At 51.2% G+C, this 17,461-nt stretch overlaps 9 protein-coding genes and 2 non-coding genes across 11 annotated transcripts; 8 read left to right on the top strand and 3 right to left on the bottom strand.

Annotated features, from left to right (window-relative positions):
- Positions 1-17: 17 nt before the first annotated feature.
- On the top strand, positions 18-470 carry BKA58DRAFT_443075 (uncharacterized protein; the record flags this gene model as incomplete). The annotated part of the gene is made up of 1 exon (XM_046173954.1): positions 18-470. One exon carries the CDS (start codon positions 18-20, stop codon positions 468-470), a length of 453 nt encoding a protein of 150 aa, XP_046021961.1.
- Positions 471-1,442: 972 nt separating this feature from the next.
- Positions 1,443-2,912, top strand: BKA58DRAFT_423478 (uncharacterized protein; the record flags this gene model as incomplete). Its single annotated transcript, XM_046172866.1, has 4 exons — positions 1,443-1,717; positions 1,806-1,928; positions 2,076-2,405; positions 2,642-2,912. The coding sequence occupies exons 1-4, from the start codon at positions 1,509-1,511 to the stop codon at positions 2,910-2,912; spliced, it is 933 nt and encodes a 310-aa protein (XP_046021960.1). The 5' UTR covers positions 1,443-1,508.
- Positions 2,913-3,567: 655 nt separating this feature from the next.
- BKA58DRAFT_404797 (uncharacterized protein) lies at positions 3,568-3,975 on the top strand (the record flags this gene model as incomplete). Its single annotated transcript, XM_046171871.1, has 1 exon — positions 3,568-3,975. The coding sequence occupies one exon, from the start codon at positions 3,568-3,570 to the stop codon at positions 3,973-3,975; it is 408 nt and encodes a 135-aa protein (XP_046021959.1).
- A 1,710-nt stretch (positions 3,976-5,685) lies between these two features.
- Positions 5,686-6,404, top strand: BKA58DRAFT_404796 (uncharacterized protein; the record flags this gene model as incomplete). The annotated part of the gene is made up of 2 exons (XM_046171870.1): positions 5,686-5,752; positions 5,854-6,404. The coding sequence occupies 2 exons, from the start codon at positions 5,686-5,688 to the stop codon at positions 6,402-6,404; spliced, it is 618 nt and encodes a 205-aa protein (XP_046021958.1).
- Positions 6,405-7,416: 1,012 nt separating this feature from the next.
- Positions 7,417-7,518, top strand: BKA58DRAFT_t73. The gene has a single exon. It is a non-coding gene; the product is annotated as a tRNA-Ser (tRNA).
- A 7-nt stretch (positions 7,519-7,525) lies between these two features.
- BKA58DRAFT_t74 lies at positions 7,526-7,606 on the top strand. The gene has a single exon. It is a non-coding gene; the product is annotated as a tRNA-Ser (tRNA).
- Positions 7,607-7,907: 301 nt separating this feature from the next.
- Positions 7,908-9,033, bottom strand: BKA58DRAFT_404795 (uncharacterized protein; the record flags this gene model as incomplete). Its single annotated transcript, XM_046171869.1, has 3 exons — positions 7,908-8,534; positions 8,592-8,956; positions 9,009-9,033. The coding sequence occupies 3 exons, from the start codon at positions 9,031-9,033 to the stop codon at positions 7,908-7,910; spliced, it is 1,017 nt and encodes a 338-aa protein (XP_046021957.1).
- Positions 9,034-9,150: 117 nt separating this feature from the next.
- On the bottom strand, positions 9,151-11,529 carry BKA58DRAFT_236990 (replication protein-like protein A 70 kDa DNA-binding subunit). Its single transcript, XM_046166603.1, has 5 exons — positions 11,447-11,529; positions 11,238-11,398; positions 11,101-11,191; positions 9,620-11,053; positions 9,151-9,572 (listed from the first exon to the last, which is right to left on the bottom strand). The coding sequence occupies exons 1-5, from the start codon at positions 11,479-11,481 to the stop codon at positions 9,458-9,460; spliced, it is 1,836 nt and encodes a 611-aa protein (XP_046021956.1). The 5' UTR covers positions 11,482-11,529; the 3' UTR covers positions 9,151-9,457.
- Positions 11,530-11,739: 210 nt separating this feature from the next.
- On the top strand, positions 11,740-12,897 carry BKA58DRAFT_413824 (Alpha/Beta hydrolase protein; the record flags this gene model as incomplete). The annotated part of the gene is made up of 2 exons (XM_046172448.1): positions 11,740-11,871; positions 12,025-12,897. 2 exons carry the CDS (start codon positions 11,740-11,742, stop codon positions 12,895-12,897), a joined length of 1,005 nt encoding a protein of 334 aa, XP_046021955.1.
- Positions 12,898-13,484: 587 nt separating this feature from the next.
- Positions 13,485-15,928, top strand: BKA58DRAFT_404792 (uncharacterized protein; the record flags this gene model as incomplete). Its single annotated transcript, XM_046171868.1, has 2 exons — positions 13,485-14,406; positions 14,589-15,928. The coding sequence occupies 2 exons, from the start codon at positions 13,485-13,487 to the stop codon at positions 15,926-15,928; spliced, it is 2,262 nt and encodes a 753-aa protein (XP_046021954.1).
- A 79-nt stretch (positions 15,929-16,007) lies between these two features.
- BKA58DRAFT_236831 (dienelactone hydrolase) lies at positions 16,008-17,425 on the bottom strand. Its single transcript, XM_046166600.1, has one exon. It carries the CDS (start codon positions 17,245-17,247, stop codon positions 16,087-16,089), a length of 1,161 nt encoding a protein of 386 aa, XP_046021953.1. The 5' UTR covers positions 17,248-17,425; the 3' UTR covers positions 16,008-16,086.
- Positions 17,426-17,461: the final 36 nt, after the last annotated feature.

The raw sequence follows: 17,461 nt of genomic DNA, 5'->3' as shown, positions 1-17,461 counted from the left end.
ACGACTACGTTAGCGACATGGATGTCACTGCCACATTCATTGCATTATGCGACGTCCATACCTCATGCATGCCAACGGGGAAGTTCTCCCAAGCGCACACGACCATCGACCCGTCCCTAAGATTGTACAATGCTCGCGCATACAAGTTCACGCATGCTATCTACGGAATCTTGGAGCATTTCGTCGCTCGTGGAACCAAGCCCATCCTACTTTCCATCGGCCTAGATGGTTTCGCGTGCAAGCCAGACCTCATCCTGCCATGGTTCCAACGCTCACCGCCATTCACGCTCGTTATCCGCGAGAATAAATTGGTGTATGATATGCAGGTAACGTACTTCCCTCAGCACGAGTCCCGCTTTTACTATGGCCTCTTAGAGTCCCACGACCTACGTCAGGCACTTTCCGCGGAGAAGGCCGCCGAGGACGCCGTCAAGAACCTATTGGCGGCCCGGAAGGCTTGCCAGGACTAGAAAGATGAAAGTCTTTACCAAGATAGTCGTCTGAACGAGCGTCACAGCGATCACAAACGTGTGCTCAAGAAGGTGAAACGAGGCCCAAAAAGACCGCCCGTGGTGCTAATTGGCGTTATCACCAACGTTTTCGAAGCAGCATGAGCAACGCAACGACATCGATCATCTAAATCATCACGACTACACCATATCTAATCTTTACGACTTTACTAAGTCACGACGCCCTCGCTACTTCTTCATTTTCATACCATATATCTGTTTTAACTGCTACACGGGAAGAGCATGTACGATGTCATATGGCGAAGAACTCTCGGACGATGTTAGTTGGGAAGGTCTCGCTAGAATAGTCGGTGAGAAGGAGGTGGAAGACTAGTGTGTTTCGTGCTACGGTCTCGTCTATACGAGGCGGCGACATAGGCGTTAATGGGACTCATCCTGATGAAGACAGTAGAGGGTCGATCATACATGGTTGTCTACAAAAAGCGGATAAAATACGTATTTTCATTGTATCCTTCGGGGTCTAGGTTTCTAAATCACAAGAAATTTCATGATGGATCGTGTTCTTCTAATCGCGTGACTGAAGAGTAGTGGCCACTAGGTAAAGGCGATTTCTCTGCATCAGGAGTCAAATATTCCGACCTTCGTGGTGGCCGAGGGGATGTACATACACTGTTTGTCCGACTTTTGTGTCAAAGTCTTTAAACGTTAGTGGTCGAAAGCAAAAAGACAGCGACATATAGTGGAGAAGAACTCAAATTAGTGGAAAGCGAGAAGTGAGTTATTTAAACCCAGGTAGCAGTAGACAAAGCGCAATGTATATGAAGATACGATCCCCACAGACACTCCTGGAGAAGACGTATGTAGGTCTACGAGACCAGAGCTAGCTAGAACTGGACCGGGAGGTCTACAAGTACGGCCAACACGCTCGAGCTCGCAAGGAGCGGCTCTTGTTTGATCCAAAGCACCCTACATATACGTCAGCCCGAGCCAGTCATACCGTCGTAGTCTCCCCATACTCGCAGCTACGAAACCTCAAAGATGGCGAGAAAGAACACGCGGAGCGTGATGGACTCTTCCTGCGGATCATTACGAATGAAGGACAATGCATCCGAAGGTGTGATCAGATCAGGCAGGGTACCATTTTTCAAGTTGTTCAACGCCACCTACAAAGCTATATTCACCGGGTCACCGCATTACTGCAGAGGAGCTACCTATATCTTAGAGATCAACTTGGTGTCGACTGGAATGTATATAAGTATTGATAAAAAGCTGGCGTCCGGAAAGAGTGTCTACTTCTCGACCCTAAGCATCCCGTGTACAACTCGAAGAGGGCAGGTCATACCGTCGTGGTGGTGACTTACACGCAACTTCAAGTCTTAAAGACGGGGAGAAGGAGCGAGGAGAGCGCTACAGAATCTTCTTGAGAATCATCCTAGACGAGGCTCAGTGTATCCGCAGGTGTGATTAGAAGTGCCATGGGGCCATTCTAAAGTCGTTCCACGTTCGTTTCAAGGCCGTGTTTACTGGCTTGCCGGTCGTGAACAGCATCCTGGACTTTGATGGCTACTTAGCGTTCCTGGAATTATCCTTCTAGAATGAGGTCAGCGACCTCAACGTCCCTCACCGAGAAGAGCCCATGCGCTCTCAGTATACCAAGTTCAAAGTCAGACTGGCTCATCCAGTGAAAGGAGAGCATTCCGATGGTGGCGAGAACTCCGATGACACGAAGTTCTGGGTCAGCGAATGCGAATCAGTCGATGATCTAGACGACGAAGCCATCAACATCAAGATCGCCAATGGCTGGCAGTGCAAGCACTGGCCGGCGTTGATCAGGCACAACGGCAAGCGTCCAACGGGCCTGGAACGCAAAGATCGAAAGAAGGTCGACGGCAAGATGATCGTCTTAGACGTACCACCCCCGTTCGATGACGACCCGTATGGTTATTACCACCTGAGCAGCGCTGACAGCATCAAATGCTGTTCAATCAACACATTCAAGCACTACATCGCTCCGTCGAAAGGGACCGCTTTGAGTCTCCCGTGGATTGGAACAGCGACTGTAGTTCCGTGAACGACCTAGATGCGGAAGAGATCAAGGAGTCCATCGAGGAAGGGTAGCAGTGCTCTCATTGGCCTGCGCCCATGAAATGTAACGGTGATCGTCCAAAAAGCCTGGAGCGCAAAGATCGCACGAAGATCAACGGTCGTACCGTCGTGAAGGACGTTCCGGCTCTGTTCGATGAGAACCCATACGACCTCTACCATCCCGACAACCTCAACAGCATCAAGTGCTTGTCAACGGTCGCCTTTCGCCACTACACTGCTAGGCATCTTATCAAGTCACAAATGGAAGACGTTGATGGGAGAATCGTTGCCGAGAGGGTCAAGAAGATCCTTGAGATGTTGGTTCTCTCAAAAAAACCTATTCAGCACAGTCGTTAATAAGGCTAGCAAAACCATAACCTTGTCGAGGGTCTTACCGCCGGAAAAAACAGACCCAGAGTCCTACAGTTCTGTAGGAAACTAAGTCAGTGAGTGTATCGACGAGCCTGAGGAGGACATTGGCTTTGTCGTTGGTTCAATCCCTGGAAGTACGCTTACCCAGAAGTCTACAGTCTCCTAACAAAGTATCGGGTATTTATACATGAATAGTGCGGAAGAATACACTTCATCGCCAGCTGTTTGGCAACTTGACGTCAGCATCCTTGGTAACTACGTGGAAGCGTACAGCCACCAAAGAAGACCAGAAAGCCAGTACATAAAAATACCAGCTTCAAGTTCGCAGAGCTGTCGGTCATCTGCACTCACATGAGCTTCTCTGGCCTCGAGAGCTTGTCGACCTCATCGATCCGTGCGCAGCGACGGGAGGGTCTCCCTCTGCTCTCTGCCCGGATGAAGAGGGCGGATGCATTGACCCCGAAAGCCAAAGATGCTCCGCTCGACAGTGACGAGGAAGTCTTGCGCCAGTTCCTATGGGGCTTCCCCATGATGCGCTTCATTGTATGGGAGATCCAGCGCGTGATCTTGGGTAGCACCAAGCCCATCCAACAGCCACCGGAAGATCCTCACGACCTTCCAATTTCCCCGCTCGGGCGAGATGTTCCTCAAACTCGTTGAGTTCGTGGGCGCCCGTGCAATTCTTCTGGACAGGAATATGTCCGCGTATGATCGTCACAAGAACATCCGAGGCTTTGACGAGGAGGACTTTCTGCAAGTCCTTATCATCACTTACGCCCTCAATATCGCCGGCCACGACGCACAACATCGATGTGCAAACGTGCATCATGTCGAGCCCGCCTTCAATTGGGCCACGGAGCATCAGGCAGGATCGAGGGTTTACCGAACCGGCCAAGAACAAGAGGTCGAGATCGTGCGCTTGTTCACAGAAGGCACGTACCAAGAGCTGCATGGAGCTGGCATGATCAAGAAAGCTTCCTCCATGTTTGCTGCTTTCGGCGAGCTCCAGTCTGCGAGTGAGGATATCGAGAACCGCGAGGGTATATGACCAGCTAAGATGGGGTGAGGGGAGCATTCGGCATAATCCGCAATCGTGTGCGAGACCGCAACGCCAAGGATGTACAGTCCTCCAAAGAGGAGGCCATAACAAAGGGCAAAAGAAAGACGAGGGCAGATTGGTAGAGTAGGCCGGTTCTGATTGTGCGTCTGTTCATCAAAGAGATCTACTAGAGGCTTCATAGAGCCGGTATGATCAAGAAAGCGAACTGCATGTTTGCTGCCTTTGGTCAGCTCCAGTCGGCTAGCGACACTCGTGGCTATGGGGAGAAGACGGCTATCGCGAGAATTCAAAAGTAACACGCATAAGCTAGCCAGAAGACTACGTTGCAGCGTACATAGCAATAAGTGATATCAATGCGCGCACCAGAAGGCTACGGTTATTATCGCAAGAGCATCAACTATTTAACAGAGGCTAACCAGAAAGCTACAACGCAACACATGTAAGTACTAAAAATCGTGAAGAGTGAGCCAGAAGAATACGACTGCTGTTGCTCAAGATGTTGATAAGAACAAGAGTAGGTCGGGAGAAAACATGTCCCATTGGCGGCGATGGCGCGCGGCCTTGCTGAACTATTATTGGAGACGTTGAGCTGTTATTGAACTTGACAACGGGTCATCAAATAGCCTGCAGAACTCATTGAATTCGTGGGTCTTACCGATACCACAGCCGTCACAACAAAGTAAGGCTTGGTACAGGTACTCCGAGAATCGACCAGTGGAGGCCGCAGATCTGGTGGGGTTTGTGGACGTCTCCTAACCGCTGCTCACCTAGTCGCAATGGATCCTCGCTCATCCTTGGCGGAAGGCGCTCAATGATCTCGGCGTCGTTGCCGAGCTGCCCTCTCAGGACCATCTTGGACCTGGCAACGTCTTCAAACAAAGGTTTTGGCGTTGTCAGTCATGATTGCACAACGGCGTACGCCATTGGTACTACGTCAGCGAACCCGTCGTTTCCCGCTGCTCACTGGGGCGTAGTGGATCTTCACTCCTTCGCAGTGGTAGCCGGTCGATGATCTCGCCATCAACTCCGAGCGCTGCTTTCAAATACCTCTTCGCACATGCGATGTCGTTGGATTCTGGCTTTAGAACGGTCAGCCAACCCTGGAAGACATCGTATGATTAAAGCCTGACACCTACGAAGGCGTCAGCCTCGTCACCGAAAGGGTTGGTGGCCTCAAAGTTCAAGTCGGCTGCACTTGCGTTAGTGCCAGGGATGTGGTTGACGGTCGTGCCGTCCATGCTGTTGCTTGGTACAGATTCAATGAGTTCTGAGGCCTGCTGCGGGGCGAAGTCGAGACGATCTGGTCGCTCAGAAGTGGCATCTGCCAGGAGCCGCACGCGCAGATCGCTTCAAGAAATGCTCTCTAAATAGGAGTTCCTGAGCAGCTGAACGAAGCTCACTTGCAGCTAGCAGCTCCGCCAAGGGAGCAACTCGTGGATTTAAGTAAGTTCTCGCCCGTATCTTCAGGTGTCGCAGCGCTTATGACGTGACATAGGTGAATCGAAAGAGTACAAGGAAGACTCCATGGTGTTGATAGCTCCCAGTAGAGATTCGGGGCCGGACATGTAGCCCTCGTGGTCCAAAGAGAGGCGCATATTTTGACAGTACCACGGTATCGTATTTGTTGGAAGGTAGTTGATGTACCGGCTCGTCGCATATAGCTGAACTGTGGCCTCCCGGTAGGCTTCCGGAGGTCTGATGAACGAAGACTTCACCTATCTCTTTGCAATTGTTCGCAATACGCTCCTGCGCCAACGCTCACACTGTGCGTAAGTTGAGTTTCGTTGAAATGAGCATTCTGTCAGTCGAGGGCTCCGCTGGACCCTGTCAGAAGCGCCAAGGCCGATGCGACTGCCTGCTTCGTAGGTGAAGGTGAGAGACGAGAAGAAGTGAAGGCAGATTTAACGCTACCGCGACCAATTAAGCTCTTTCCGCTCTTTTCTTACTGCCTGTCCTCACACCACCTCGCCCCATCCTATGCGACTTGCACTTCGGAAAGAGATGGATACCGAACAAACAGCGCTGATCCCAGTTCTGGTAACGCGATGGCGTGGCGTGAGGCTCCCGGGATTGTGCAGCCGAATGCCAGGTTCACACTATACGCGCTGGAGCTCACCAACGGGCACTTCCCAGGGCTCATCCAGATCGTGATTCCAAAGCCTCCATCCGCAGGCAGCATTACTCCCAGCTCTTCCCACAGCGACAACGCCAATTCGGAACACCTGCATCCTTTGCAGTCTACAAATACGACACACTTGAAGAGAAAACACCCTGGTAATGATGCAAATCTACCTCCGAAAAGGACGAAGGAAGCAGATACGGCTACCGAAGTACCACGGACTCCTGACCAGACGGTTGAACCGGTTTACATCGAGCTCGAGAACCCTCCAGCGGACACATCCGAATTCCTGAAATAGGCAAAAAAGGAAATCCAGGAGTGCAGTGAGTTTGATTCGCTGAAGTTCCGCTTGACCGTGAGCCTGGTTAAGAGCCCAGGCTTCCGCATGGCTCTGGAGGTGTTACAAATCCATCTCAGAAGGGTGACGACAACTGCGAGCAACGCAGAAGCCGTCAGCAACGATATCCAGAAGTCGCGCAAGAGATTGGAGTCCTTGTTGGTATTGTCTGAGCAGTTAGCGCGTCAGCTCGGAAAGAGAAGGGATGACTTCATTGAGAGGATGGAGGTTTTCGAGACGGAGGTGAAAGCGGAGGTATGACGCGGGATAAGGGGTAAGGTAGCGGCGCTCCTCCGTGTATAGGATAATGGTGTCGATTCTTCAATATTGTCGGTCGACCCTGAGGTCAGGTCAAGGTTGAGGATTGTGTACTTTGGCAACGGGCCTTGTAAATGTTGGGTGTTCTGCAACGCCTAAGTACCTAGGTGCGTAACTTTACATGCGGGCTCTACTTCCCCTATTCGCATTGGATGACAGCTTAGGCTAGGTCCAGAAAGAATAGAGTGCGCCTTTGACTCAGACTGCTGTCTGGTCCTGGTTCGGGCTGGTCATTGAGATTGTGCTTTGGTATACGGTAAGCTTAGGCTAGGTAACAACCATTATCTTACTGTACGTTCGAAAAAGAATATACTTGATGAATCAGCATTCAAGTTCCAGGTTTTAGCGGAGCTTTGCATTCCTCACAGGCCCATTATCAACTATTGAAGGGGTGATGGTAAGAGATGCCCGAAGTTACTAAGTCCAAGTCCAGCTCAACGTCCCCGCACTTACCGCCCTTTTACCCGTCCACATCAAACTTCTAGCCCCACGGACACGTCCCACCTTTCCTATCGCCACAACTCAACATTTCTAGTCATTCTCCACCAGAATTCCTCAAGATTTCAGTTGTCGACCCCTAACGCCGGCATTTGACGACTAATTATAGAATGATAATAATCCGACAACTCTTCATCAATCAGCAATCAAATGCTCGGGCACTTTGGCGGAGTGGTTAACGCGCTGGCCTGCTAGTCCTCAGTTCGAGGGAAGTTAGCCAGTTCCTTCGGGAGCGTGTGTTCGAATCACACAGGTGTCGCAGACCCGGCGTTGTGGCGGAGTGGTTATCGCGCAAGACTAGAAATCTTGTTCCTTCGGGAGCGTCAGTTCGAATCTGGCCAACGTCGTCTTTTTGCTGTAGCGGTGGCCTTGGGTTGGTGGTGGTGGTGGCGTTCAGATGCTATGCAGGTGTTGTGAGGTTTGGTTGTTTTTTGGTCGCAGGGTTGACATTCGAACATCAATGTAAGGTCTGCATGAATATCAAACAAATATGGCCTTGCCGAAGCATATGGGGCAACAGTTAGTATATCTTAAAGAGACGGGTTTGGATCTTTGATGTCTTGTTAATCGTTGGCAATATATCTGAAGACATCATATGATTTGTTCCAATATCATACTCCAAAGTATAATTCCATACCGGGCTATCCCCTAATCGATTGTACAAATGACCTTGCCCTTAGTCTTATTCTCCTCCAATAGCCTGTGCGCATCCTGCACCTTCTCCCACGGCAACACCTTCTCTACAAACAGCTTGAAGCCCCCATCCTTCATCTTAGGCAACGCATGCTCCACAAGCTGGTCCCTAAGCTTGCCCTGGTAGTCCTCGTCTCTCGACCGCAGACTGCTTCCCACAAAGGTACACCTCTTCCTGATGAATGCGCTGATATCAGTGCCCTCTGGCACCTTGGTTCCGCCCATGAAGCCCAGATTGACGATGACACCATCTTTGGCAATAGCATCCAGGTTCGACTGGAAGTAGGATGCACCAATGAAGTCGACGATGATGTCTACGCCCTTGTTGTCTGTAGCCTTCATGACCTCCTCCGCCCAATTCTGGGATGTTGTGTTGAATGCAGCGGTGGCGCCGAGTTCTTTGACGGCGAAGTCGCATTTGGCGTCTTGACGTGCGGTTGCGTAGACAGCAGAGGCGTTGTCGGCGAGGGACAGTTGGATACCGGCGATCGAGACTGAAGAAGCGGCGGCGTGCCAGAGGATGGTTTTGCCGGCAGCGAACTGACCGACGAGGTACATGGCTTGGGTTGCTGTGATCCAGGTCTGCGGGATTTGGTTAGCGGATGAAGGTTACTAGCTATGAAACGACATCGAACTTACCTCAGGAATACCCGCGCATTGCTCCCAAGTCAACTCCTTTGGTTTCCTCACCAGCATATGTGTTGACACTGCAATGTACTCGGCATACGCTCCTCCATATGCTAAGCCAAAGACCTCATCTCCCTCCTTGAAACCCTCCTTGCCTCCACCTTCTGCGCTCAACTCTGCGATTGTACCCGAGAACTCTACGCCGAGAATCTTGGAAGCGCCAGGGGGTACTGGATACATCCCTTCGCGTTGCAATAGGTCCATGCGATTCAGACCAAAAGCCTTGATCTTGACAAGCGCTTGCGACTTTCCGAGCTTCGGCTTGGGGATGTCGGTGATATGGAGGTTCTCGATTGGGCCTTTACCATCTTTGATGTCTTTGCAAAGTTAGCAGGGTTAGTGTGTGAGTATGCTAGTGGTTGTACACACCTACTGCGCGCATCGTGTCGCTCATTGTAAAGGTTGGTTGGGATTGTTGGTCTCTGGAATTGATTACAAGTAGATCGAGGTGTGAACAGGTCGCGCTTTTGTATTTAGTCAAGGATTATCAGAGATTGTCAGAAAGTCAGAAGGGTCAGAAACGCGTAAGGGAAGTGATAGTCTGTTCCGAGGCCATTCCGGCAGCTACGGAAATGATTGGTAATGACGTCTGAGGGGCAGCTTCGCTAGTCATGGAGCTTGAGCTTTGGCGGGGTGGTGTCGGACAATATAGGCCGCGGCAATAAACACTCATAATGGAATGGTACAACTTGCTTCATTCGTGCGTTTGTCCGCGCGAAACGTGTACATCTATCTAACATCCATCATTCGAAGCTCTCATGTACATTGCTAATTATTACCAGATGGAAAGCAGTTGCTGGAAAGAGATATGCCCTACTCTAGTTGACGAACAAGGTGTCGTCGTCGATGTTGTACTGCTTGATGAGCTGAGCCAGCTTGTTGGCCTCGGCGGCGTAGTTGAGCTTGTTCAAGTTCTGAACCTGGTACCGCGGCCTGGAAAATGTTAGCAGATGTCAGACCCTGATATGGAGGATACTTACTTTGGCTGATCCTGGTATGTCTCCATCCTCGCCCGCACCCTGAAATTGAACGTCTTGCATGTAGCCTCTTGCATGACATTCATGAAGTTTTGTGTGTTGTTTTCATCATCGTCCATCTTGATCTTCATGACTTCGTTTGCCGACATGCCGACAATGTCTTGTCCAGCTTCGTCGAAACAGCTGAGCCAAAGCGTGCCGGTGTGGTCGCCAACGTTGACGCTTAGCACATAGCGGTATTGAGGTTCAGGGAAGTTAGCCTGGCACTTCTCGCACCACCAGGTACCGGGGTTCTCCTCAATAACCTTCTTGTTGCAATTGGGCGTCGAGCACGCGGGGTACGCAATCGTAGTATTCTTGACATACAAGACAGATGCTCGGAGGCTTATCCATGTGGGTGTGTCTTGGAGGTATGCTTCCTCCTCGATGACTGCCGAGATGGGTTTGACTTCGTTCTTGGATCCGCCTGAAGCCGAAGTCAGGTTCTGGTGTGTAGAAAATGTAGCAGTCTGTCCAGCAGCATTGAACCATCCTTGCAGCTTATGAGCCTCATCAATGTCTGGATCTACCATCATAGTGCCGGAGCTCAGCAGGCTCAAGCTTCGTCCGCCAAAGTCGGAGACCTTGGCACCCTTGAATGCAATGATGGATTCTAGCGGCGCTTCGAAGCTCTCGGCAGCTTTGCCCCAGATGGTAAGTCTGACAGACGTCTGACTATCATCAGCTAGTGTCAACTCTCGCTTGCTGTAATCCTTGTTGGTATTCTTCGATGTTATCGTAGTAACCTCTGCGACCTCCTTGAGAACGCCAATAGTATCGACCGTGGCGTCCTTCTCGATCGTGTTCAGATCACCAATCTTGGTGAAATTGAATCGAATCTGTGGTTTGTTCTCCTGATCCTCCGCCTTCTCAACTTCGGTATCGCGTTCGAATTGCAGTTCGTAGTCGTTGGGCAGGTTGGAAAATTGCTTCTTAGCAAGCGTGACGCGGCAAGGTGCTGAAATGTAGTATACGGTGCCCACCTCGAAGACGGGGTACAGTTTATCAGCGATTTCGGTAAAAGCCGTCGCTCGAATCTCGCCAGTGTCATCGAGCAGGTTTACGCTGAATAGCTTGCCCGTTCCCTTCTGGTTGTGCCATTCCTTCATATCACTCTTGGCGGTGCATCGTGCGCGGATAGTCCACTTGTGTGCATATGGCGAAAGAGACTCGATAGGGTAGAGATTGGGATGCGAGGAAGTACCGGGGTTGCTCTGGTGAGTAGGGAGGGACCGCTGTTGCTGAGGGGCAGGCGCGGGCTTCGATCCGTAAAAGTTGTTGCCTGAGATGGCTGCAGGTTGTGCCTCAGCGGCCTTGGTGTCGAGAGCCTCGGGCTGTCCGATCTTGTCGAGTTCGCCGTATTGCGACAGGACCTCCAGTTCCATGATGATCAGGATGCTGGCAATGGTTAGAGAAGAAGTCTTGTGAGCTGTAAAAACAAGTACTTTTTGTCCTTGACGCGCTGAGGATTGTACTTAAGTAGGCGAACTATCGAGCCCTTCTTAAGCTGACCAGAAGTGACAATGTCGTTGGCGGCTGCACGCGATTAGCTGTGTCCGTATGTTGCCTGCGGCTGACTTACTCGTCGCAATCATAGTCTGTATGAAGTTGCGAATGTCGCTCAACACAACACGGAAGCGCTGCACTGGGTTCGCCTCGCCCGCCTTGGGCTCCATCGTCTTGATCTGCACGCATTGCAGGACGGGATTTTCTACGAAGCAGCCGCTGGGCTGGAAGATGCTCCTAGGTGGTGTCAGAGTGCAACACGGAATTCATCATGCCACTACTCACTGGATAGCGCCTTGGGTGATTGCTCCCTCTGCCATGGTGACTGTGTATGTGTGTTTGCGTGGTGTTGAGATGGCGTGTGTCGGTGGCGGGACACACGTAGAAGTTGAGAAAGCGCGTCGACGCGTCTCGCCACGTGACTCTGTGGCCCCGCTCTAACCGCATCCGCGCCTCCAAGTTGCTCTGGGGCTGTGCGGGGCTATGTAATTGGCCTGGACCCTTCACAGCCAGCTGCAGCCCATTGACACCAGCTTTCACGTATATCGGCTGTCACCACTACACAACCTACAAACATCATGGCTGACAACGACATTGCGACGCGCGCGCCCGAGAGCGATGCGCAGGAGAAGCCTCAAGAACAGCCCCAAGAGGCAGCAGAGAGCGTCTTCCCCGGAGACACCAGAGCGCAAGAAGGGCCAAGCATGGGTGTAAGTCCAGCCATTATTTTCACGGGAAGCTGCATATGCCTGCTCTCATTGCTCAAAGAAATTTGAGCAGATATATGCAGCTTCTGGTGAAGATAATGGCTTATGCCTTCATCTAGTGCCCCCGATTCTTGCTTCCACATACTGATTATTCAGGAACACTGCACAACGGATCGTCCAACACCCTCCGGCGAGAAACCTACCGGCGACCTTACGAAGCTCGGCGGCGTCGAATGCTACATCGCAAAACCGGCTGACTACCCACACTCGCCCTCAAAGCTCCTGCTTATGCTGACAGGCGGCACTGGCGTCAAGTCCACAAACAACCAGCTGCAGGCTGACAAGTACGCTTCGGAAGGCTACCTCGTCGTCATGCCCGATCAGTTCGACAACGATCCAGCGCCGAATACTGTTGATATGACGGAGATCCCCAAGGAAGCGTCATGGCTAGAATCGGTCAAGCTGAGGACTGCAGAGGGCATCAAGTCATTCATGATTGACATGTGGCTCGCTCGGCATACTCCCGAAAAGGTCCTTCCACTGCTTCACAAGGTTGTCGAAAGTGCAAAGGAAGAGTACGCCGATGCTGTTGCCAACGGTGGAGGCATTTATGGCATCGGCTACTGTTTCGGTGCCAAGTACATCCTGATGCTGGCATCTGAGCTGCCCGACACTGTTGCCTGGGGTCAAGAAACTCAGAAAGATGAAGAGCAAGGCACTGTCAAGAAAGAGCCCGTTCTCAGGGCCGGCGCTGTTGCGCACCCAACCATGACATACAAGGAGGACCTCGAAGCTGTCAAGTCCCCCGTCTACATTGCCGCTGTCAAAGATGATCCCATGTTCTCGGAAGAAGACGCATTGACACCAGGTCGCAGAGCCATGGAGACGAACAAAGTCGAGCATGAAATCCAGGTCTTCTCTGGTGTGCCTCACGGTTTTGCTGTCTACGGAGATTATGAGGATGCCAAGATCAAACAGTCACAAGCGCAAGCTTTTGGTCAAATGCTGGGCTGGATACAGTCTCACTAGGGCTGTTGTACAACGAATACAAGTGCTCTGGCATTCATTCACCCATGCATGCATGCAATGCGCAGCCGACTCGAATATTTTGGTATCCTGGCGTTATGGTAGGTAGGCATGGCGGAAGCCAAATCTGAATTTTATCTTGTCAACAACCCTATTAGACATGGAAAGCTTGTGTCTTGATAATGCTTTCTATGACTTTCTGTCTGAGTGTATGTTCTTGCACTCTGTTGGTAAACTTCCTCCGGATAGACTAAAATTGGTATGCAACAGATCTTCAACTGTTCCGCGTCGCTTTGGGTATCGTGCGTCTTTTTTACGCCCCAGACTGACAGCCTATGTGTAGAACGCCAAGGTGGTGCGATATACCCTGCAATAATACCGTATGGGTAACCATTGCAATGCACTGATCCCTGCTTCGACGTCATCGGTCAGAATGCTGTAATTGCATGCAGAATACCAAGACTCTATATTGACCCAGCATAACAGAGCTCTCACAGCGATCGAGACGCGAGTAGACACATATAAGCTCGAACTTCGAGGATTGTCATTCATTGTCACAATCAGATAGCTCATCGCTCACACGACGCATGATGTTTTCATTCCTTCTACACGCCGTTGTTATCATCCGACTTCACTGTGTTATCGGACTTACAATCGCATCCTACCCCCTTTGGATAGAGCGGACGCCTCAGCCCTACGCCATCGAAAACTTCTACAACGGCAGTACGCCTGCAATTCTCATATCAGGTGGTGTCCCCGATATCCTTTCTAACAAAAGCATCGACCTTAGCGCCAACGCCGAAACACCAAGTCTCAGACAATATGTCGATCACCGTAACATCCGCCTCATCTACATCATCTGCGAGGTCTCGTACCGCCTCATTGCCGATAGACGGAAGGGTATCGATAAACTTGAAGATCTGAAGGGCAAGAAAATTGGCAGTTTTCTGGGTTCGAGTGCGGAAGTGTTCGTACACAATATGATGAGTAGTGTTGGTGTGCAGGACCATGAGTACGAAGGAATTAATGCGTGGTGGTGCATGAAGACGCCGTGTGCAAACGATACTCTCCCGTACCTCCTCAACAACGGGAGCCTGGATGCGTACGGTATTTGGGAAACTTCCGTTGAGCTTGGCGCTATGGATTTGGGAGACGACGCGATAATCTTCCAAAACGCTTCCATCTACAGAGAAGTCTATGCGCTATTCTCTACTATAGAGGCTCTCGACAATCCCTCAAAGCGTAAGGACATTGTAGAGTTCGTGAGGGCCCTTGACAAGACACGGGACGTGTTCTCGCATTCGCCGAAGGAGAAGAATGTATTTGAGTATGTGGCCAAGACTGTTGATGCTGGAGTGGAAGTTGTGGAGGCTGTTTGGAAGCATCATAAGTGGAGTGGACAGTGGGATGATGGGTTGATTGACTTTTTGGTAGAGGAGGATGGATATCTAGCGAAGCAGGATAACAGGACGATCACTCCGAGGGAGGAGTTGGAGAAGATGTTGGACTCAAGTGTTATCGATGAGTTGTAAAGGATGAGGTAGTGCCGTTTGCTGGGAATATGTCACCCACTAACTGAAAATGAGGTATACGAATTTGAGTCTATGCTGCAACCTTATTCTGGTGTTCATGCAGTGTTTAGTCTTGCTGTGGCCTTGAGGAGAGGATCATACTGACACTGCGACATCGACCAGCTGGACCCTGCATGACTCGCGTCTCAGTAAATTTCCTGGACCCTCAACTGCCCCTCCAGATACTTTGCGAACACAACACCAACACTACTGAAGTAATCATGGACGACCCGGAATTCGATACGCAGACTGATCTCCAGACGCAGAGCATCTTGCTCGCCGCTGCAAACCACGACACCGCCTCCCTTCGCAACCTTCTACGCAACTCCTCCGCAAACGTTCAAGATTCCGAGACCGGTTTTACACCTCTGCACGCTGCGATCGCTGCCTGCGAGCCCGAAGAAGATGACGCAAAGGAAGTCAACGGAAACACAAATGGAGAAGGAGCAAGTGGGGCGGAAGATCCGAAGAACGAAATGGACAGCGCTGTAAAGACCATTAAGTTCCTTTTCGAGAACGGTGCGATATGGAACGACTTGGATTCGAATGGCGAAACGCCGGGATGTATCGCGCATAGGCTGGGGCTCAAGGAGCTATACGAGCTCTGCGTCGACGCAGGTGTGCGTGCAGAAATGCTGCTGAGTCGCATGGAGCAATACCAGCTTCTTGGAGACGATGATTCAGAGGAAGAGGACGAGGAGGAAGATGAGGTTGAAGAGGTGGCTGAAGGCGTTGAGGTAGTGGACATCAGCCAGGACGAAGCTCAAGGCGACGAATCAACTGAGAACCCAAACTACCTCGCTTCCAAGCTTACATTCGACCGCGACCGATTACTGGACGATTCCTCAAACGGGGTCATGATGGAGTGGGAGACAACGCTTATGCGCAGATCTGCGGAACTCCTGGTGCCGACAGAAGGGCTTCGCGTTCTGAACGTCGGTCATGGAATGGGAATCATCGACGGTATCTTGCAGGAGAAGAAGCCAAAGGCTCATCACATCATCGAGGCGCACCCAGATGTCATCAAGCGCATGAAAGAGCAGGGATGGCACGAGAAGCCGGGGGTTGTCATTCACGAAGGCCGCTGGCAGGATATTGTACCAGGTCTTGTCGAAAAGGCCGAGCTGTTGGACGCGATCTACTTTGATACCTTCGCCGAAGAATACAAAGCACTACGCGAGTTCTTCACAGAACATGTCATCGGGCTCCTCGATCCTGCTGGTGGTTCCGATGGCGAAGGAGGCAAGTTCGGCTTCTTCAACGGCATGGGAGCAGATCGCCAAATCGTCTACGATGTTTACAACAAGATCGTTGAGTTCGATCTCTTCGAGGCTGGTTTCGACACCGAGTGGGAAACGGTCCCTGTGCCGAATCTAGATGAAAAGGGTGAATGGGAGGGTGTGAGGCGGAAGTATTGGGTACTCAATGAGTACAAGCTGCCAACATGCAGTTTCATCGGTTGAGAATACAATATCCCGAGAACTGATCTGAATATGGACTTCGATTATGAACAGTATTGGAAAATTGATCGAGCAATTACAGCAAAACTCATAGGCTCGATGAAGCGATTCTTGCAAGCACTACTCCGGAACACCGCGCTGAAAATAAGATGCGACAATCTCTAGTTACCATTTAAACCATCCATGAGACCATGCATCTGCAACAGCTTGTTATATCGGTTCTGTTGCGGCTCCACAAGCTGTTTCGCTGCCTCCGCCCCTACGACAGGCAGCGCCTTCAATCCGCCATTCTTCAACTTCTTCGGAACCATCTTGGGATCCAGCAAGCCTATCTGCACAAGAACAGAAGCTTGATCCCAGTACATATGCTCCGAAACCAGCTTGTCTCCTCTTACCGCCACGATGCTGACCATGGGTATCTCTACTCGCTTGTTCGTTGGCGGCACACCTGGCAGCACCCAGTCAACCTCGTCGGAATGCGTAAAGGACACAACCATCTCATCCACTATACGATTAACACCCATAGTCCTCGAGACCAACCGTATGGAAAAGTCCTCCACCAAGCTAGGCACGAAGAACTCCCCATAAAACTCCGCGAGCTTCTTCCTCCCCACGCCTCCCTGCATGGTCGGCAAGATCGTGACATGCGGGCTATCCTGCGTCATATTCTTGACCACACCCATACTCGCGCGATCCGGGTCATCGTCCTCAAACCTCGAGTTCCAATGGCTCAGCGCAATCGGTTCAAGGTCCACGTTCTTCCCAAATCCTTTCCGCACACATGCTAGCGCTCTTGTCCATGCCAGGTTCGCTTCTACCTCCGAATACGCTCGTGACGATGGATCCGCAAACCCTGTGGCACACTTCTCGTACCGATACAGCTTCCATTCGCACATATCTGGTCTTGGGCTAGACTGACTGAGCCCCGCTATGTGGACTTGCAGCTGGTGCGAATTCGGATACATGGTTTTTGGGCTTGGTAACAAGCTTGGGTAGAACGCTATGATTGCGCAGCATTTCGCTAGCGGTTTCTGTGCGGTTTTCAAGACGACGCTGGCTGCGTCGCCATATGCTATAATCGCATAGTTTTCGCCCAGGTTGAGAGTTACGGACAGTTGTTTGAGCGATTGGATATAGGCTGCTTGGTTTTGCGTGTTGGGATCGTAGGGCAGGTATTGCGCGTCGTAGCCTTCTTCGCGCCAGGACAGCAGCGCTTTCTCTGGTGCTGGCAGAGCGCATGTCAGATATATGCGCGGCGGACCGGAGTTGAATTTCAAGAAGCCGCCTGTTCCGGGCTTGTTGTCAAAGGACGTTATGGACATATTGGGCGATATGGAAGCGAGTGTAGCTGGGCAGGCGCTTCCGAAGATGACTTGAGGGTGAACACAACGTCTTCGACGCGCGGGGCTGGGCCTTCAACGGGTTTTCATTTCTTATTTCTCCACTGCGAGGCGCGTGGCCCTGCTCCCCGACCAAGTTTCATGTGGAAAGCTCGGGGTTTGACAACGCGGAATGACGTCATGTTCGAGATTTGGA

Source organism: Alternaria rosae (assembly GCF_020736505.1).
Source record: "Alternaria rosae strain MPI-PUGE-AT-0040 chromosome Unknown BKA58scaffold_9, whole genome shotgun sequence".
Classification (NCBI taxonomy): domain Eukaryota; kingdom Fungi; phylum Ascomycota; class Dothideomycetes; order Pleosporales; family Pleosporaceae; genus Alternaria; species Alternaria rosae.
This window is presented reverse-complemented; position numbering and strand designations above follow the sequence as displayed.